This window comes from Pelodiscus sinensis, chromosome 30, assembly GCF_052426305.1.
Source record: "Pelodiscus sinensis isolate ZL-2025 chromosome 30, ASM5242630v1, whole genome shotgun sequence".
Classification (NCBI taxonomy): domain Eukaryota; kingdom Metazoa; phylum Chordata; order Testudines; family Trionychidae; genus Pelodiscus; species Pelodiscus sinensis.
The window spans coordinates 503,711-524,504 of NC_143081.1; the positions used below are offsets into that span (position 1 = coordinate 503,711).

Genomic DNA, 20,794 nt, shown 5'->3' on the forward strand with positions numbered 1-20,794 from the left:
TGCCCGCTGATGTCCTGCAGGGGGCGCTGCAGCACAGGCAGAGATGCTCTGTGGAGACAGGGGCACCGGTTTGCTCCAGCCACTGGGTGCTCCAGGGTCTCCTTCTCCGGCACCCCCCAGGCTCAGGGAGGCACAGGCAGGGGTCTGGGACAATTTGTATGGGGGGCACTGAGACCCGTTGAACCAAACTGTAACCCTGCTTAGGAGTGAACCGCTTCAAGCTGGGGGTGGGGGGGAGGGTGGTGAACCGCCTCTCTGGGCGCAGCTGCAGGGCAGGTGTTGAGAGGAGGAGTTGCTCGTCCCTCCCCCCGTAACATCACTGCCTGGTTTCTAACCTATCCCCCCCCCCTCTCTGACAGCAGCTCCACCCCCTTTCACAAGAGCCTCCCTCACCGGCGGGCTGGGGTGACACGGGGCCGGGTCCTGCAGCAGAGCGGAGAGCCTGGGACCATGTTCACCGTCCGGGGCTCAGCCCTGGTGCTGGCTTTGCTTTTCAGTGAGTCGGGGCCTGGTTCCCGCTTGGGAAAAGTCCCATCTGCCTCCCGCTTCGCTAGGGGCGCTGGGCGATTAAACAGCCCTTCCTCTTCCTCCTCCTCCTCCTTCTCCTCCTCCGTATGGGACGTGGATTCAGAGGCCCCAGTCCCATGGAAACTGCATTTCAATGGACTCCAGGAGTCTGCCTAAGGAGCGGGGCGACCTGCCAGTCCCCATGACCACCGAGCGCAGGACAAGCCGGCAGGGGCTCAGCAGGCAGGGGGGAGATTTCGATCCGATGTTGGGAAAATTTTTCTGACTCTCAGGAGAGTTGAGCTCCGGCCAGGGTGTGGTCTGGAGGGTGGAAGAGGAGGCTGGACAAGCACCAGGCAGGGAAGGGCGCAGGGTCTCAGCATGGGGGGAGGCAGCACATGGACTCTGGAGGTCATCACGACATTGTCCTGCTTCCCTTCAAAATCCCGGCCCCAGGCGCTCCCCGCACTCACAGCGACCCCCGACTGACCTCTCCTTTCTCTCTCCTTGTGCCAGGCTCCAGCATGGAAGATTCCGTCACTCAGACCCAGCCCTCGGCATCGGGTCTGGAGCGCGAGTCCGTGTCCCTGGATTGCACTTATGAAACATCGTTCAGCAACTATAACCTGTACTGGTACAAACAGCCCCCCCGGGGAAGCCTGATTTTCCTTTTTCGACAATATTCTGAAGGAACAAAGAAGAACGAGGCAGGGGAGAGATTCTCTGTCAATTTCCAGAAGGACAAAAGCTCCATCAGTTTGAGGATCACGGCTCTGGAGTTGGGGGACGCGGCCACGTACTTCTGTGCTTTCAGTAGAGACACAGTGTGGAAATGAAGAGAGGGCCCTGTACAAAAACCTGGCCCCGCTCCGCTACAGCAGGGACCTGACTCCTCCCAGGTGAAGTTAGCAGGCAGGAAAGGGCTGGGAGCTGTGTGTGTGGGGGGAGGGGAGCTATGAAGTGGGGTGAGACCTGCCACAGCTGCCTGACTGGAGACGCGAATCTCGCCCTGAGTTCTGGGAAGAGGCGGCACCGCAGCGGTTCGCAGAAAGTCACTGCAAGGAGGCGCTGGAAGGAGCCAAAGGCAGAGGGAGAGCCCTTGGGTGGGAGCCAGAGCGGGGCAAGTTGGGCCTAGAGATAAAGTGCCCGTTTGTCCCCGGGAGGGTAATTAAACACGGACACAACTCGCCAGGGGACACGGCGCACTCGTCAGCATTTGAAGTCTGAAGACTGGAGGTCTCTCCGCTAAATGAGCCACCAGATACGAGTGGGGCGCAGGAGTCCCCGCGGATCCTTCTCTGGCCTGAGAAGGGGGTCAGAGGAGACGGTCTCTCTTCACGTTAGGAACCGTGAGCCAAGCAATCTGTGAATATCTCACTGCGAGGGGTGAGGCGGGGATGGGTTCGTTGTGGAGCTGTGCAGAGCCAGTGTGTGCTGGGCACCTAACTCCCCTGGGCTCCAAAGGAAACTCCATCCTGGGCTGACCCTTGCCCCTAAGGAGGGACCCTTGCCCCTCACTTCAGAGTTCTATGTACGGGCTTAGTCGGCACCTACGGCTCGCACTGAGCCCGCGGCTTAGGGACAAACATCCCAGTATGGGCACGCGCTCTGCCAAACCTGGAAAGACAACTCCCGGCTTTGGAGTGAGTCTGGAAATCTCAGTAAGGCCTCGGGGATTTAGATGATCAACTTCATTGCAGTTTTACAGTATTTGGGCATCGAATTCCCTTAGGCTGCTTTGGAAACGTGGCTTCTGAATCTGCATCGGCTGTCATGGCAATCGGGCCTCTACTTCCCGTAGGCTGGTTTCCCACTCTCGGCCTGAACTCTGGAGTCACAGGAATTATAAACTGTAGGGCAAGGAGATTGGTCACCTGAAACCAAGAGCAGAACAGCAGAGCTGCCTCCCGGACTGAGTTGATCTGAAAAGAAAATGCCATAAAAATGTGGCAAAGAACAGGCTTGTGGGCACGTGCTGCCCTCTGGCGGCCGTTTCGTTTCCCTGTCACAGCTAGAGGAATTCATGAGAACTTCTGAAGGAAAAAAACCACAAATAACCGGAGTTATGAGTAGGGGATATGAACACTCGAAATAAATAGGAGAGGGGAAGGGGAGGGGGAGAAAAAGCAAAAAGGAAGCGGGGTGTGAGACAGAGCATCATTAAGTAGCTGGAGAATGGGTACTTCAACCTAAGCAGATGCAAATCAAAGTCAATAGATACACTGCTAAGACAGAAAGCCTTCCTTTTTTCTTTTTCTCCCCTCTCCCCTTCCCCGGTCATCTGTGCCCACCAGAGCTCATGATACCACCTACATGTTTTGTTAGTCTATAAAGTGCTACCAGACCATTTGTTGTTTTTTTCTGTAACAGACTAACTTGGCTACCCCCTGAAAGCTCCTGAACATGCCAAACTTCTGAAGGAGTTTTCCACCACTGTTTTACAACCAAATGTAAACGAGCATTCTCATTTCTGCCCGGGATGTGAAAGGGCATTTAGACACACACCTACCTGTCTGTTTCATGGACACATGCACATGCACAAAATCTCGGCCACACACAAAAACACAAATGCCTGCATACTTGAGCTCACAATTCGGCCACACAAACCCTCGCACACAGAATCTCATATATTCCAGAGATGACTTTGCATTCATGAGATGTCTATATACTCTGACGCAAGCTCTGATTCTCTCACACACTCACAAAATGAAACACTCACACACAAACGAACACACAAGCCAAACTCACATGCAAACACTAATGCACAGTCCTAAAGTCTCACACACAACTCTCTCTCTCTCCAACACACACACACACACACACACACACACACAGCCATTTATCTGCAGCAACCTGACAATTTTGGCCTCCTAATTTTGCTAGGCGTATCAGAAATTCCACCTTTTCCTCTGACAATCATGTTTGCCAGACCCCTTCCATGCATAAAAACTCAAGAAATGTGCCATTGTGAGGCAAGGTGGCCAAACCTCACTGAAATTCAACAGGGCGGAGGCTCCTAACTCCCTTTGGTTCCACAAAGCTCCCAGGCTCAATCCATTCATGTCTCTGCAGATGACGGGTCGGGGGAGACAAAAGCACCTAGGGAGCTTCTAAAGAAGTTCCAAGGGAGCCTAAGGGAATTAGATGCTCAACAGCTCCCAGTGGAATTGCAGGGAAATTGGGCCACAAACTCCCTCAGGAACCTTTGGCCTTTCCAGCCTGAAACTGCCTGAGTTCGGCATTTCTCTGCCCACATAACGCCAGCGTCTGCCCGGCACCCCTGTGCAGTAGAAGGCAGGGTCCTGCAACTGGGGTGCTTGGGGAGCGGCCGCGACCCCTGACTTGAAGCAGTTTCCTTCACCTGCAGGATTTGCCATTTGATTCGATGACTCCCATCCCCCACTGTACCAATGGTCCCTGTATCCCTGTGGGAACGAGCCAGTTGCAAACAACGTCCTTGTGCAAAACTTAAATCAGTCAGGAAAGCCAGTAATGTTCTGACCTTGGCAGCTGGGACGAGGCATGAACACAGACTGGTTCTGGCTTTCTGTCTCTGTGTCTAGTGCGTACGGGGATTGTGATGGGCTCTACCAATCCCAGTATACCTCACTGCTGGGAGGGGGGGTGATCCCAAGCCTGTTGTACACACGAAACTACCAATCCCTTATCCAGCCAGGAAAAGACAATGGTGGCCCATCAGAGTTAAGGGGGAAACACTGAAATGGCTTGAAACACTCTCTCTCTCTCTCTCTCTCTCGCCCACACACACACACACGCCTCTATACAAACCATGAGTAACAGGCTGTCCACAGAATGACATAAAACGAAGGCTTCTGGAATGTTTGCGAAATGCCATTGAGTTTAGGGCCAGACAGGATCATCACCACCGTCGGTCTGCTTGTGGTCTGTATCCCCCACCCGTCAGCATCCTCCCCCTAAATGCAGCCCAGGGAATTGGACCAAGGAGTCTCAGCCCTCAGCAAACAAAACTGGGCAGAGAACAAGAGGAACTGAAATGCACTATGGTGTGAGGGAAATTATTTCAATGAGGCCTTGTCTACCCCGCCGCGGCCCATTGACCTAAGTAACACAATCTCCACCGTGCAAATATGTAGCCAAATCAATGTATGTAGGTCTGCTTACCGCGGTATCTTCGACTTTAACAGGGGTCAAGAAAGAACTAGAGAAATCCATGGAGGTTGGGTCCATCAATGGGATGTTGTGAAAAGGATGCGTTAAGTATATGTCAAAGTATATACTACCCAGTATATGTCAAAGGAGCACCAATTTAGTTGGAAGTGTAAAAGGAAGGCAGCATTGTCAAGGTACAGGAGACATAAGCAAAAAAACAAAATGTTGAATACTGTATGCAGATGTGATCACCTCATCTCTAAAAAAATCTTTTAGCATTGGAAAAAGTCCTGAAAATGGCAACAAAAATTATTAGGGGTTTGGAACGGCTGCCACATGAGAAGTGATGAATCAGACTGGGATTTTTCAGCTTGGAAAAGAGGAGATTCAGGGGGGATATGACAGATCTATAAAATCATGACAGGTGTGGAGAAAGTAAACAAGCAAAAGTTATGTACTTCTTCCCAAAATACAAGAACTAGGGGTCACCAAATAAAATTAATAAGTTGCAGGTTTAAACAAACAAAAGGAAGTATTTCTTCACTCAGTATACAATCGACCTGTGGAACTCCTTGCCACAGGAAGTTGTAAAGGCCAGGACTTTACCAGGGTTAAAAAAAGAGTTCCTGGAGGACAGGTCCATCAATGGCTATTTTCCAGGATGGGTAGGAATGGTTCCATTGGAGTTCCAGTGGATTGACACTAGCTGGGACGTCTCCCTGTTTCTCTAGGCAGGGACTTTCCAAGCAGTAGCCTGGCACACACCCCTATCCCGACCCACAACCCCTCTGCAGTCCCAGCCCTGGTGTTCTCCCTCCAGGGCCTGGCTGCTTGGAGGGAGCCCCTGTTGGTTTTCTGTGAGTAGATGATGCTCGACACACTCATCCCGGTAAAGCTCTCGTGACCTCAGAAGCTGCCAGATTCCTTGTAAAACAATCTCCGTGTAGCTAGCAGCTGGGCAGCCCTGGGCACCCAACGACAGCCACAGAGCAGAGCGTTCCCATGGGAGGCCCCCACCCCCCTGCTCACAGGGCCTGCGGCCGGGGCCCGGGGGCCAGCCTGCACCTGCATCAGACAATGAGCTCCCAGGAGCATGTGCAGCGATGGTCCCAAAGGGGCGAGACTCTTTCAAATACGTGTCTGGCTCCTGCACCCTGACGCAGCGGAGACAATGGAGGGATGGTCCCTGGTGCCGGCAGGGTGAGAGAGGTGAGTGCGTCTGAGCTGGGGAACGGGGCTTTTCTTAGGGACAGAGAGATGGTCAGACCAGCCTCGCCCAAGCACCGTCCAGCCTTGGCTCCGCTCTCGGGCTCTGCTACCGGCTGCTTCATAGGGCAGAACAGGGCACCCTGCAGAGGCCAGCTAAGCATTCACCTGCCTCGATTGGCTCTGAGGTCGGCTCGTTCCCTGGTCAGGAGGTGTTACCCCCTTCCTGCTCTATGCAGCCCCCCTAGAGGCCGTGCTGCCTGTCTCCTACGCGTTCTCTGAGCACTGACGTTGCTGCACGGCCAGGCATTGGGACGGGAGCTAAACTCACATCTGCAATAGACATAGGCAGAGTCCGCGGAATACACGGCTGCATGGGGCACCTGAACATTTGGGGCACCCACCCACCCCCTCCTGTCCCTGTACCTCCTATCGCTGCTTCCTCCGGAGAGGAGCTAGTTAACTAAACAGTGGCAAAGCCGGCCAGAGCTACTAGCAGAACATCCAGCCTGTGGAAGAGCCACTCGAGTGGGAATGAAGCTATTTCACAGGCATTTCCCAACCCCAGGCAGATCCTGTCAGTTTCGGAAGTTATTGTGTTAGCCCACAGGACCTTAGCTAAAAATGTCCTTAGCGTGTTGCTGAGGATTATAAAATCACATCTCTAAAAAGTGTCCCCTCCTTGACTGACATCAGACATAGGGACACCAGTTTAATAGTATTGCCTCAGGCCTCACACATCCTAAGGACGGTCCTGGACACAGGGGCCAACAGGGTCAACTCCTAGCAGAGGGACAGGACGGATGTTGAGCATTGGGGGGGTGAGGAGAAGTGGGTAGAAGGGAGGGACAGGACGGATACTGAGCACTGGGGGTGTACGAGGAGGGGTGGGCGGGAGGGAGGGACAGGATGGATGCTGAACACTAGGGGCGTGTGAGGAGGGGCGGGCGGGCGGAAGGGGCAGGAGAGATACTGAGTGATGAGGGTGTGTGAAGAGGGGTGGGCGGCAGGGAGGGACAGGATGGATGCTGAGCACTAGGGGCGTGTGAGGAGGGGCAGGCGGAACGGATAGGAGAGATGATGAGCACTGGGGGTGTGAGAGGAGGGGTGCGCGGGAGGAAGGGACAGGATGGATACTGAGCACTGGGGGAGTGTGAGGAGGGGCAGGCGGAAGGGATAGAAGAGATGATGAGCACTGAGGGTGTGAGAGGAGGGGTGCGCGGGAGGAAGGGACAGGATGGATACTGAGCACTGGGGGAGTGTGAGGAGGGGCAGGCGGAAGGGATAGGAGAGAAGATGAGCACTGGGGGTGTGAGAGGAGGGGCGGGCAGGAGGGACAGGACAGATGCTGAGCAATGGGGACAGGTAATAGCATCAAATGGCGAGTGTCCGTGCATGACACAGACACACAAGTTTGGGACAACGTTGCCCCTTCTGCCTTGGCTCACCCGGCTCTCGCCATCGTGGTTCTCCACAGGGGCAGCAGATGGAGCCGGGAAACCAAACGCCGGTGACAGAATTCATCCTGGAGGGGCTCCCCAACACCAGGCAGCTGCCGTCTCTCTTCTTCCTGCTCTTCCTCCTGCTCTACCTGCTCACCCTGCTGGGCAACGCCCTGACCCTGCTGACAGTTCTGTGCGATGCCCGGCTCCATGCCCTGCCCATGTACTGCTTCCTCGGCCACCTCTCCATGCTAGACGCCTGCCTCTCCTCCGTCACCGTGCCCAAGCTCCTGGCGGGCCTGCTGGGGCCGGGCGGTCGGGTCATCTCCTTCGGCGGCTGCGTAGCGCAGCTCTACGCCTTCCACCTGCTGGGCAGCACCGAGTGCTTCCTCTACACGGTGATGGCCTACGACCGCTTCCTGGCCATCTGCCGCCCCTTGCACTATGGCGTGCTGATGAGCAAGCGGGTCTGCCTGTGCATGGCCGCCGGCACCTGGCTCACCGGCTCCCTGCATGCCACTGTCCACACCGCCCTGACCTTCCGCCTGCCCTACTGCGGCCCCCGCCACGTGGAGTACTTCTTCTGCGACATCCCGCCCGTCCTCAAGCTGGCCTGCGCCAACACAGCCGCCAACCAGCTCATCATCCTGGCCAACATTGGGGTGGTGGCGGCCTGCTGCTTCCTGCTCATCTGCATCTCCTACGCCTACATCGTGGCCGCTATCCTGCAGATCCGCACGGCGGAAGGGCGGCGCCGGGCCTTCTCCACCTGCAGTGCCCACCTCACCCTGGTGCTGCTGTACTTTGGGCCCCCAGTCTTTCTGTACCTGCATCCCTCCTCCAGCCAAGCGTCCGACGGCGCCCTGGCCATATTCTACACGGCCATCACCCCCCTGCTGAACCCCTTCATCTACACCTTGAGGAACGAGGAGATGAAAAGGGCCCTGAGAAAACTGGCTTGTGGGCAAATGCGTTTCCAGCCTGCCTAAGACTGAGCCAAATCCTCAGACTGGCAAAGAAAATGAAGGGTGTCAGGTGCCCATCTCCCATGGGCGCAGGATGCTCTTCGATCTCCACTGAGACCCCAGCCCAAACTTCTTCTCTCTTTGGCCACTTAGTTTCAGAGGCTGCTGGGTAGATTGTCTTCCTCAGGGCTGTTCACTGAGGATAAGCAAAGGCTTGTCAGTCAGAGCCTAGATGATTAGTCACACGTTGGACTCCTTGGGGTTGGTCTTTCGAGGGGATGAAGCCAATGAGGAGGTTTCTCCTGAATTCTCCCAGCAGGGGACTCAGCTAAGTTTCTCTGTAACAACAGCGTGACAATCCCAGCGCCTGGTGCAAGATTCTGGCAGCTGTTTTCTGAGTGTGTAACTCTACGGAGAGAGCAGGCCATGTCAAACTACTCCCCGGCCCAGCCGGTCAGTCCACCCTGATCTGCCCCATGAGCACAGCGATGGATTTTTTCCAGCATGTGCCACAGGGCTCCAACAGACACAGTCATGTAAATAACCACCCCAAATCTCTGTGATTGCAGAATTAAGGGTGCTCAGTGCTGTCTGCTGACCTTCCGGGATGTGGCAAGTGGCCACCCTCAGTTCTGCATTTATAACATTTTGGGTCAGTTAGTTTATTTTTCATCCCAATGGTGATGTGGGCCATTTACACCAACTAGGAATCTGGCCCAGTGACCCTGGAGGTGCTGTAGCCAATTTACAGAAACGGAGTATCTGGCCCATGAACTCAAACGCTGGTGCTGATTTACGTCCACCTCCCATAGGTCTGCATGGATTGACCTTAGCTGGGGATCTGCCCGTTGGCTTTAACGGCACACGGGCAATTTACACCACCCGGAGATCTGGCCCATTTGATGTCCGTGTCGCTACACAGATTTACACCCTTGGGGGATCAGACCCTATTCTCCTTACAGCAGCCACACCAGGGAACTGGTGTGAGTCTCTTGCTGCCTCATTGGCCCCACTAGCATATCCAGCGCTCAGGGCCCTCAGGGCTTTTCCGCGAGGAAGGGAAACACGGACCAGCTCAGAGCTCCCGGCCTAATGGGGGAGCCTTCATGACTGAACAGATCCTGCTGCATTTCGGTTTCTTTGCACTACCCAGGTGTTGCAAAGGGGCCAGAGTGCAGCAGGAAACGTGGTTGGTTTTCCTCTCCTGCTAGGGTCCTCTGCCTTCTCCTCCCCGGCTGCACTCTGTGCCAATCACTGTCCTCTCTCACCCCAGATTGCACTTGGGAAATGAGAGATTCATGGCCCAGAGGCTTTGGATGGAGTATGTGGTAAATGGGAGGGGCAATGCCCTTTTCTGGACATTCCAGCCATAGGCAGTGGGTTCTAGAGAGTCCCCGGGAATGCTCAGGAAGCAGAAATCCAGGAGAGTCCAGGAAAACACAGCGTGGGGTTTTCTGAACTTGAAGCAGTGACCTTCCTGCTGCAGTTTCTGTGTGACCAGAGCAGAGCTGAGGACATGAATGAAGCCAGGGAGCAGGGCATGGAGGATCCAGCGACATCCATAGTTAGGGAATCACTAAACCTTGGAACAACGGAGACGTGGGTAGAACAGGGAATGTTCACTCAGAGGCAACCCGGTTATTGCTTTATGTTTGGGTTTGCTGGACTTCTCTGTGCTGAGCACATGTGGCCTCCCTCACACTGTAACTCTCCAAACTGAATCCTAGGGAAGCAATTCTCTGTCTTTTAATCTTTCTTTTTTCAGTTGCTCTGTAACACCTAGCAACCAGCAAGTCATGTTTCACCAAGTGTGTTTTCTTTCTTTGTTAATAAAAATCACCTTTTAAAGACCATGAGCTGATTCTTGGGTCCTTGAAGGCAGGAGGTTCTGTGTGCACGTGCCTAAGACTACAGAGCCAGCTATTAATAGAATTGCAGGGTTTTTCAAGCTCTCTCCAGAGGGAGGGTAAACGAGCTTGAGGATAGCCCACAGGAGTTTTCCTGGGGTCTCTGAGGGTTGCATTTGGGTGGTGGCAGCGTAACATCCAAGGTTAGGGAATGTGTGACCATGGGCAGTTGTAAGCGGAAGCCTTTAGTGGCAGGGTGTTTTAAAGTCTCTTGCAAACCCCAGCTTCCGCACTCGAAGTCTCAGAGTGGGCAACAGCATCCATTTGTCGGCGACCGTGGCCTAGAAATTCTACACGGATCCTGAGTCCACCTCGCAGCAGGAGTAAATCAGTCCCAGTGAACTCAGCTGTGCTCTGGCTGATTTACACCAGCCGGGGATATGACTTTACGTCTGGGCTTCTGCTTGGTACCTGGTAATTGTCATCCAGGGGCTTTCGGCCTGGCTCAGAGTCATGTCTCACCGGGGCTCAGCTCCACTCTGCAGGCAGCTGGGTTTCCTTTCGCTACACCTCCCTTCACTCCCCACACGGAGACTCCCCATTTGCCAACCTCTCGCACTGTGGCTAACGAGCCCCATGGGGACCTGAATTTCAGGCTCTTCCTAATTAACCCTGGGGATCAGGGAGCAAAGGGAACAATTAAAAAGTCAGCATGGGCAGGACCCGCAGGATGTTTAACGAGCTGCTGGGGGAGGCAGGAGTGACATGGGTAAGGATCTGCCTGAGCCACAGGAAAACATCCTGCGCTGCTTGTTAGCACCCTTGTGACAGCTGCGTGGCTCTCACAGCTCTGCCTGCTTCAGAGCCAGCGGAGGGCCAGGGAATCAGCGGGCAGTGTCTGGGCTCTCGGCTTTACGCCAGCTGGGGGTCTGGCATCACGGAGTTTATTGCCACCGCACCAGTGCCCCCAGCTACGGATCTGACCCCCTGACTCCAGTGGTGCTACGGCCTATTTTCGGCGGCTAGTCCCCGGGTCCCCTGTCCATTCTGGGCTGTTAATTCCACCTTTTGCACAGACAAAACAGGTTAAAGTGTCCCCCACAAAATAAGAACCCGCTGAGACCCGAGAGGCTGCCCATTGTAACTCTTGCTGCAGCTCCCTGGGTCTCCTTCCTGAGGGTTTTACGCTGTCACTTACCCCAGGTCTCTGAGCCCTTCCCATGGAAAACCAGCAGCCACGATGAAAGCAATTTGTCTCCTACCATCCTTCTTCAGCCTTTGACAAACAGAGTCTGAGCACTATTCCTTACCTCCTGGTTAATAGCGTTTTGTGGACCAAACCTCCATGAATTTATCTAGCTCTTTTTAAAACTCTGTTATAGTCCTAACCTTCACTGTCTCCTTTGGCAAGGAGTTCCACAGATTGACTGTGCCCTGTGTGAAGAAGTTTCTTTTATTCGTTTTAAACCTGCTACCCATTAAATTCATTTGATGTCCTCTAGTTCTCACATTATGGGAACAAGTAAAAACAAATTTATTCATCCTTTCCACACCGCTCATGATTTTATAGACCTCTAGCATATCCCCCCTCAGTCTCCTCTTTTCTAAACTGAAAACTCCCAGTCTCTTTAGCATCTCCTCATATGGGGTCCGCTTCAAACCCCTAATCATTTTAGTCCCTTTTTTTCTGAACCTTAGACAAAGTTCTGGAAAGAGGGTTTGTGCTGCACAGTTCCAGAGTTGCCCGGCAGAGGGCTCTGCATGCCACCTTCCATGTAGACGGGTCGGCCTCAGGATCCATTTCACACCCCTGGCTTGGCTTTCTCGCAGCCTGGCGGTTCGCTCGGAGCTCCTGGCGGACACACGAAGCCATTAGGAGCCTAGGCACAGAGCGGCCGTGGAGGGGGATGTGTCTTTGGCACCAACCGGGACCAAGCTCAAAATCCAGCAGCAGCATCCCAGCGCGTGCCTGTCTCCCCGGGTTTTCAGGGTGGGGACAAGGCCGGAGCGTCTGTCCCGGTGAGGGTCTGTGCGGCTGGAGGCGGAGACCAGCGGCGGGTCCCCGCGAAGGAGCAGAGACACCCCGAGTTGTGTGGGAACTAGAAAAATGTGGGGGGCAGCTATTGTGCTGCTTCTCGTTTGGGGTAAGATTTCCTGCTTCCAACAGCGCCCCTCCCAGCCCGCCCAACACAGCCCCGTCCCCCTCCCATCGGACCCAACACACCCCTGTCTCCTCAACCCACCCACCCCGCTGCGTTCTCCCTACAGAGCTGTTTGAACTGGCAGGGCGGTGCCAGGAAAAGGGGGAATTTTAGAGGGGAATCTACCTCTAAAGCTCCTGAGAAATTTCGCCTTCACTGACTTAACTCTGCTCGGTTTTCTCTCGCAGGTGCCCCGGGCCGGGCTAAGATCGAGCAGCCGGGCTCCGCCGAAGCTGTGGAGGGAGCCGAATTGAACCTCACCTGCTCCCACGCCTCAGTCGCCAATGAGAACATCTACTGGTACCGGCAGTTCCCGGGCCGAGGGCCCCAGTTCATTGTGTTTGGGTACATCAGAACCACGCCTAGCTCCGAGCCCGAGGGCGCCCTGCACATCTCCGGGGACAGGAAATCCAGCGCGCTGGCCCTGCGCAGGGCGCGGCTGGCGGACGCGGCGGTGTATTACTGCGCTCTGGGCGACACAGTGCGACAGCCAGGGGCGGGCCCCGTGCAATAAGTATCGCCCTGTATGTAGGTGCGGGAGGGGGAAATGCCAAGCGCGCTTCTAGCTGGGGAAGGGGAGCGACAGCGAGACGACAAGAGGGGAATAAAACCTTTTGGGGTCAGATTTAACAAGGTCTCCTCGCGCGTTATTTAGGCGAGTAACGAGATTTGATCCTTCCGAAAAAGGTTTCAAAATCCCTTTCAGAGAGAAAAATGAGGCTGAGTAAGAGGTAAAGGAAGGAAGCAAGGAGAGAGGGAGGAAGGGAGGTCCGGAGGGAGGGACAGGGAGAGGAAGGTACGCCGTGTTTCCTCACATCGGTCTTGATAAACCACATAGGATGAAATCAGCATCGGACACAAACATCCACCCGCCGCTTCCCACATGAGCGATTCTCAGGAAACCTGCCCCAGCACTAGTCAGGACCGACCGCTCCCAGAGTCCGCTCCCGGCCATAACACGGAACCAGCGCACATGCGAACCCGAGCAAGGTCCGGCTGGGAGGGTCACACGCTCTAGGGGCGCTGGCTGGGAGCAGCGTCGGGATCTTCTCCTCGCCGCTGCGCAGAGACAGGGCCTGTCCGGGAGCATCCTCCCCTCCTGCTCCAGGAAACCTGCTCTGGCTGGGCGGGAAAGGCCGAGTCGCTGCCGGAGGGGAAAGAAACTCTCCTGCGACCTGTCGCGGGTGCTGTGGGCACGTTTGGCCACACGGGGGCGCTGCGACGCTGGGTCAATGCAAGTCACTGCCCGGTCCCCGGCTCCCCGCCCTCCGCTGACACTAACCTGCCCCCTTTAAGGATCCGTGTCGGGGGCGAGGGAGGAGATATCTGGGAGCTGCCTGCAGCGCACGGGGCAGCCCCAGGGGATCCCGGAGCCGCGCTATGCTCCGGATCGTGGCCGTGCAGCTCTGGCTGCTGCTCCCGCGCGCAGGTGAGACACGAACCAGCCCGCGGGGCGCGAACAATGGCGGAGACACGAGAAAGGTCCCGCGGGAAGGGCGCCGCAGGGGGTTTAAGGAGCGATTCGGGGCACAGGACAGGCTGGGATTTCCGCGGGCGCGGATGGGGCTGAGGGCTGTCGGTGCCCGAGGGTTTGAAGTTTCCAGCCCTCGCGCTGTGGTTTAAAGTCTCTCTCCCCCACAGCTCGGGCACAAGCTGACTCCGTGGCGCAGTCACCCCCCGAAGTGCGGATCCCCGAGGGGCGAAGTGTCACCTTGCACTGTAATTTCACCACTAGTAACCCAGCCCCCGACCTCTTCTGGTACCGGCAGGGTCCGGACCAACCGCCCCAGCACATCCTGACTAAAACCAAGTTTGATTCTCCGGAGGAGAAGCCGGTCCAGGGACAATTCTCCGCGTCTTTGGACATAAAGAACCAGACGGTGCCCTTGCGGATTGAGAAGGTGTCGCCCCAGGAGAGCGCCGTGTATTTCTGTGCCCTGAGACCCACACTGCGGGCAACCGCATCTCCGCTCCTACAAAAACCCAGCGCGGGGCTGTGTGGAAATGTCACTGAGCTATAGACCCTGGGTTGTGGTGGCGGGAGGGGAGGGGGAGCTCGAGATGTCGCCTAGCCCAGCCCCCTGTGCGCAGACAGGACCGAGCGTGTCGGGATCAGCCGGGAAAGGGGATGATCCCCTCGGGTCTCGAAAAATCGTTTGTTTTCTACCTGACATTCTGCTAATGAACAGTTTCGAGTCTGCGTGGTGCCCTAATGTACATCCCTGAGTTCTTATTATTATGGAGGAAGAATCTCTGACCCGGCCTAGCCCAGCGTCCTGTCTGCCGACAGTGGCCAATACCAGGGTATAAAACAGACAAAAAGCAGGATCTCCTCACACAACGGGCAAGCCAGCCTGTGGATCTCCTGTGCCCAGACAGGACCAAGCGGGCGGGGATCAGCCGGGACGCAGGATTCTCCCACCGGGTTTGGGAAATAAACTTATTTCCGTGACACTCTGTTAAGTTTGGCTAAAGAAATTCAGCTGGTGAACTTTGCCCAACTTTGCTTTATCGCCTCCCGTGTCGGACTCTTAGTGGCGGTTCCTTACATGAAAACACGTTCATGACCCGAAAGAGACCGTGGCCCCTGCAGGGGAAGCGTCCGGCCGAGGGTAACAATTGAGTTCGCACCTGTGGTCGGAGTGTCCTGGCTGTAATGTCACATGGAGCCTGTATCTGCCGGGCTCCCCCGCTCTCGGGTCACACATCGGGGGACGAGTTGATCAAACCACCTTCCCCATCCGAGCACCAGCCGGTTAATTCAAACCAACCCGGCCTCACTCAGCCCAGCCCGGCCGGATCCTGTTTGCGACGGGACCGATCCCTGCCCGGTCCAGTCCGGCCGAGGGGAGAGCAGCTTCACTCCACGAAATTCCACCTCAAACCCAAACTGCCGGGGAGCATCCGGGCAGCGTCCCTGGGCACCCGAATATCGGTGAGCATCAGACACGAAGTAACCGGCCCCCAAAGTCAGCAGGAAGCGCGCGGCGGGGCCTGGACTCACAGCGGCTCAATTGTACCCTGGGGGCGAGTTGCCCCCAGCGCGAGTCCATGACCCCGAGTTCAGACTCCCAACAGCAGCCTCCTTCTCCGGACTCCTCTGGCGAGAGGCCCCCAGCGAAACACCCCCTGGGAACCAGCCGAGTTTCTCCAGTGGTGGGCGCCGGGCTCTCCCGCTCCTCCTACCGCCACTAGAGGGCGCCCCGCCCCTTCCCATCCTCGCCTGTTCTCGCAGCCCACAGACCCGGTCACGCGGCTCGGGCTGAGACGTTGAACCAGTCTGGCTCTCTGGACTGGAGGAAACCCCAGAGCCGCATGATGCTCCGGTTCGTGGCCCTGCAGCTCTGGCTGCTGCTCCCGCGCGCAGGTGAGACACAAACCGGGCCGCGGGGCGCGAGCAATGGCGGACACTTGAGAACAGTCCCACGAGAAGGGCGTCCCAGGGGAGTTTTCTTCCCTTGCAGGGAGCCTCCCAGGGGAGTCACGAGTGGGCGGGAAGCGGGAGGGGGTTTAAGGAGCGATTCGGGGTTCCGCAGAGGCTGGGATTTCCTCGGGGGCGGAAGGGGCTGAGGGGTCCCAGCCCCGCGCACAGATGTTAAAAGTCTCTCTCCCCACAGCTCGGGCACAAGGTGACTCCGTGTCCCAGTGGCCCCCAGAAGTGCGGATCTCCGAGGGGCGAAGTGTGACCTTGCACTGTAATTTCACCACAATTGATAGCAACCCCTACCTCTTCTGGTACCGGCAGGATCCGGATCAGCCCCCCCAGCACATCCTGACTAAATACCAGTATGAACCTCCGGAGCAGACGCCGGCCCGGGGAAAATTCTCCGCGTCTTTGCACTTGCGGAACAAGACGGTGCCCTTGCGGATTGAGAAGGTGTCGCCCCAGGAGAGCGCCGCGTATTTCTGTGCCCTGAGACCCACAGTGCGGGGCATCCGCATCTCCGCTCCTACAAAAACCCAGCGCGGGGCTGTGCGGAAATAGCACTGAGCCATAGACACACGGGGCTGGGAAGGGGGGATCTCGGGAGGTCGCCTAGCCCAGCCCCCTGTGGCAGACAGGACCGAGCGAGTGGGGATTTACCGGGGGAGAGCTTGATCCCCTCGGGTCTGGAAAATAAACTTTTTTCTGCATGATGTTCCGTTAACGCAGTTTACTGTTTGCTTTTCCCCGTGACACTCTGTTAAGTTTGTCTTAGCAAATCTACCCCGTACACTTTGTCCAACTTTGCTGTATCGACCCGGGTGTCGGATTCTTAGTGGAGATTCCTTAGATTAAACCACGTTTCTGACCCGAAAGAGACCGTGGCCCCGAGAGGGGAAACGTCAGGCCGAGGGTAACAATTGCTGGAGCCTGTGTCCACTCTCTGGACACACATCAGGGGACAAGTTGATCCAGGCGAGCGTGGCCCCCCTGGGGAAGGGGAGACTCTGTCAACACCCCAGTAACTGCTTCGCCACAATGTGCGTTTGTCTCACCAGCAGGACATGCGGCCGCGCATTCACCCCGCCCCTGAAATCCCCCCCACCCCCGCCCGTTTCATTCAAACCAACCTGGCCTCCCTCAAGCCAGCCCGGCCGGGATCCTGTTTCCAGAGGGACCAATCCCAGCCCGGCCCAGTCCACTCTCGCCCAGGGCAGAGCAGCGTCACTCCATGTAATTCCACCCCAAATCCAAACCGCCAGGCACCATCTGGGCAGTCTCTGGGCATCCGCATGTTGTCGGCGGGTCAGTTGTATCCTGGGGGCGCGATGCCCCAGCGCGGGTCCCCACCCCATAATTCAGACGCGCCGCAGCAGCCTCCCTTCCCGGACCCCTCTGGCGAGAGGCCTCTGAAAACGAGCCGAGTTTCTCCAGGGGCGGGCGCCGGGCTCGCCCGCTTCTCCGACCGCCACTAGAGGGCGCCCCGCCCCTTCGCATCCCCGCCTGTTCCCGCACCCCACAGACCCGGTCACGCGGCTCGGGCGGAGGCACTCAACGAGTCTGGCGCGCGGGGCGCGTCACGCGCGGGGCGGGAGGAGACGCGGAGCGGGGGGAGCCGGGTCCGTCTCCGGGCGCGCGAAGGATCCGTGTCAGGGCCCAGGGAGGAGACCTCGGGGAGCTGCCTGCAGCGCGCGGGGCAGCCCCAGGGGACCCCGGGGCCGCGCTATGCTCCGGTTCGTGGCCCTGCAGCTCTGGCTGCTGCTCCCGCGCGCAGGTGAGACACAAACCGGGCCGCGGGGCGCGGACAATTGCGGAGACACTAGAAAGGTCCCAGGGAAGGGCGCTGAAGGGGACTTTTCTTCCCTTCGCTGGGAGACTCTCAGGGGAGTCCGTAGTAGGCGGGAGGCGAGAGGGGGTTTCAGGAGCGATTGCGGGATCCGCAGAGGCTGGGATTTCCAAGGAGGCGGAAGGGGCAGAAGGCCCCGTGTGCCCGGAAGTCTGAAAGCCCCAGGCCCTCGCACCGACGTTGAAAGTTTCTTTCCTCTCACAGCTCGGGCACAAGGAGACTCCGTGGCCCAGTGGCCCCCAGAAGTGCGGATCCCCGAGGGGCGAAGTGCGACCTTGCTCTGTAATTTCACCACTAGTGATATAAACCCCAACCTCTTCTGGTACCGCCAGGACCCGAGCCAGCCCCCCCAGCACATCCTGACTAAAACACGGTATGATCCTCCTGAGCAGACGCTGGTCCAAGGAAAATTCTCGGCGTCTTTGGACATGGGGAACAAGACGGTGGCCTTGCGGATTGAACAGGTGTCGCCCCAGGAGAGCGCCGTGTATTTCTGTGCGCTGAGACCCACACTGCGGGGCAACCGCATCTCCGCTCCTACAAAAACTCAGCGTGGGGCTCTGTGTGGAAATGTACCCGAGCCAAAAACCCGGGCTTCTGGGGGACATCGGGAGATCGTCTAGCTCAGCCCCTGTGTCCGGAGAGGACCAAGCGTTCGGGGACCAGCCGAGACAGGAATTGATCCTGTCGGTCTGGGAAATAAACTTGTTTTCTACCTGATAATCTGTCAATGGACAGTCTCGTGTCTGCGTTTTGCCCTCCTGTACATTCCTGATTTCGTCTCGTAGTGAAGGAAGATTCTCTGAACGGCCAACTGGGTCTAGCCCAGCATCCTGTCTGCCGACAGTGGCCAATTCCAGGTGCCCCAGAGGGAGGGAATAGAACATGAATGTATCCAGCTATTTTTCAACTTCTTTGAAGCCCTCCAGCCGGTCGTAGCCGGGCTGCTACAAACATCCCAGAGACACGGAGGTCAGGGGATGACGGAACCCAGGCTCCGTCCATGTGTCCGTGTTCCCCTCCCGCTCTGCGAACCGGCAGAGCGAAGCGTCATCGCGCGGAGCCCTTCGGTGCCAGTGGGAACCGCGAGCAGGATGCAGTCAAACGCATAGACCAGAGTCGCTGTCCGCGCCCAGTGCCCGAGCAGCGCTGGACTGTCTCAAGGGGCTTTGTGGCAGCGATCCGGTTCCAATCCGGATTCTATACAGCGCCGGGCACAATGACCTCCCGCCCTCAGAGGCAGAGCAAGGTTCTTAAAAGGCGCTGGAGGGGCGGCGCCCAGTCCAAGGGACCCGGGGCAGGGCGGGGGCTGTGCACACAGCCAGGGGTAGCCATGAGCGCACCGCAGGCAGGTGTGTGGGGCCAGGCAGGCACCGTGAAGTAATTGTAACCAGTCATGAGCCGGGCCTGTTCTTTCAGCGCTGTCCTGCCTGGCTCTTTACGGCCGCCAGGGGGCGCCCCGGACTTGGCCGTCGGCGCCTCTCACGGGACATTAGCTGCGTCTCTCCACCACAGCGTCACAGACCGATTGACAGAAGTGCCCCTGGGGAGCTCAGCACCGTGAGACGGGCGGGCGGGAGAGGAGGTGGCCCCCGGGAGAGGCGGGTCTATCGCTCGAAGGCGGGATTGACATTTAATGCCGTTGCAGAGAGAATTCTGTGACAATCCACCAACGTTTCCTAGGAATAAGAAGATGATTTTATGCTGCGAAATGCTTTTCCCATTGGCTTTACAGCTCTGCCTGCTGCTTGGGCGCCCAGGTGAGACATCTTCACTTGATGAATTTATCAGATTATGGAATCAACACGGGACCTAAACGCTACGGAATTGCTGTTGTGACAGGGGAGGGTTTCAAAAGGCCCTGAAGAGAGTTGGGCGCCACATTCCTTGTGGTCAAACAACACCTAACAAGAACACAGAATAGTCAATGAGACCAAGAAACTTCATTTTCTTTTCTGAAAGCAAAACAAACAAAGAAACAAAGATACAAAACAAACCTCCGCCCAACAAAAAGAGCCGCTGATTTAACACGGGAAGGCAGGATGTGTATAAAGTATCGGTGAAATGACAGACATAGCAGAAAGAGAAGGGGAAGGGTCTTTAATGACTTTTATCCCCTTCACAGGCTTGGCTCGGGCGGATTCTGTGTCTCAGTCTCCCCGGGAGGTGACAGTCTCGGAGGGACAGGACGCGCTATTGCACTGCAATTTCACCACAGTTTCTAGAAACCCGTATCTCTTCTGGTACCGCCAGTATCCGAACCAGCCGCCCCAGCACGTCCTGACCGCGTACAAATCCCCCGCCGCGCGGAACAAGTTCGCCGCCGAGCGACTCTCCGCGGTGCTGTTCGACCAGAACCGGACGGTTCCCCTGCGGGTGGCGGCCGCGTCGCTCCCGGACGGGGCGGTGTATCTCTGCGCCCTGAGCCCCACAGCGGGCGGAGCCGCATCCCCGGCGCTACAAGAAGCGAGCGAGGGGGCTGCGCTCCCAGCTGGGGCAGAGGCGGGTTTGTGCCCGGCCCTTCTCATGCCGCTTCTCTGCCCGGTTCACTCCCTCTGCTCTCCCCCGCCTGGGAGGGACCGCGAGTTCCACAACCACCGTGTAGTCTGAAATGTGTGTGTGTAGCTGTACGGTGTATGGAGGTGTCTGTGTAGATGTGGGCTGTGGGGATGTATGCGTGTGGAAATGTGCGTGGGGGTGCGTGTGTGTGTGTCTGTGTAGATGTGGTCTGCGTGTGTATGGTGTGTGTGTGTGTGAGAGAGAGAGAGAGAGAGAGAGAGACTTTGTGTGTGACTGTGTGTGTGTAGATGTGTGTGTATGGGGGGGTGAGATTAATGACTGGACAGCACACAGAGAGAGGCGGGGGTTTTGCTCAGTTTCCACTGTTCTCCCAGATCAGGAAGGAGGGGGTGGAGCTAATCGCAGACTTCCCAAAAATTCTCTGTGATGGACTGGACCGTGTCTGGGCACAGCTGAGGGCGTCCGCTCAGGGCGAATTGCTCAAATCCGGGGCTCCTTACAGCCCCCAGACTGGTGACCTCTCCAAACAGGCCACAAACCAGTCCCACAGAGCACTTCAGCAACCTGCCTGAAGCCTCATGAGCAAAACCCCTCCGACACCCCAGCAATATCCGTGCCCCAGATGGCCCTGGGCCTCATACACAGGTGGGGGGGGGGAGGGTCTTAGAACCCAATCCCACCTACCCCAAACAAGTTCTGTCCAGT

At 56.9% G+C, this 20,794-nt stretch overlaps 1 protein-coding gene, 1 pseudogene and 3 gene segments (V, D, J or C); all 5 read left to right on the forward strand.

The window, feature by feature from the left end:
• Window positions 1-7,327: 7,327 nt before the first annotated feature.
• Window positions 7,328-8,275, forward strand: LOC149520931 (olfactory receptor 10S1-like). Its single transcript, XM_089774153.1, has one exon. The coding sequence runs from the start codon at window positions 7,331-7,333 to the stop codon at window positions 8,273-8,275; it is 945 nt and encodes a 314-aa protein (XP_089630279.1). The 5' UTR covers window positions 7,328-7,330.
• Window positions 8,276-10,863: 2,588 nt separating this feature from the next.
• On the forward strand, window positions 10,864-12,813 carry LOC149520932 (T cell receptor alpha variable 4 pseudogene; annotated as a pseudogene).
• An 866-nt stretch (window positions 12,814-13,679) lies between these two features.
• Window positions 13,680-14,320, forward strand: LOC149520933 (T cell receptor alpha variable 20-like). The segment is given in 2 exon segments: window positions 13,680-13,728; window positions 13,941-14,320. Coding segments are annotated over 2 exon segments (429 nt in total).
• Window positions 14,321-15,891: 1,571 nt separating this feature from the next.
• LOC149520934 (T cell receptor alpha variable 38-2/delta variable 8-like) lies at window positions 15,892-16,284 on the forward strand. The segment is given in 1 exon segment: window positions 15,892-16,284. A coding segment is annotated over 1 exon segment (393 nt).
• A 575-nt stretch (window positions 16,285-16,859) lies between these two features.
• LOC149520935 (T cell receptor alpha variable 38-1-like) lies at window positions 16,860-18,356 on the forward strand. The segment is given in 2 exon segments: window positions 16,860-17,497; window positions 17,774-18,356. Coding segments are annotated over 2 exon segments (468 nt in total).
• The last annotated feature ends 2,438 nt before the right edge of the window (window positions 18,357-20,794 follow it).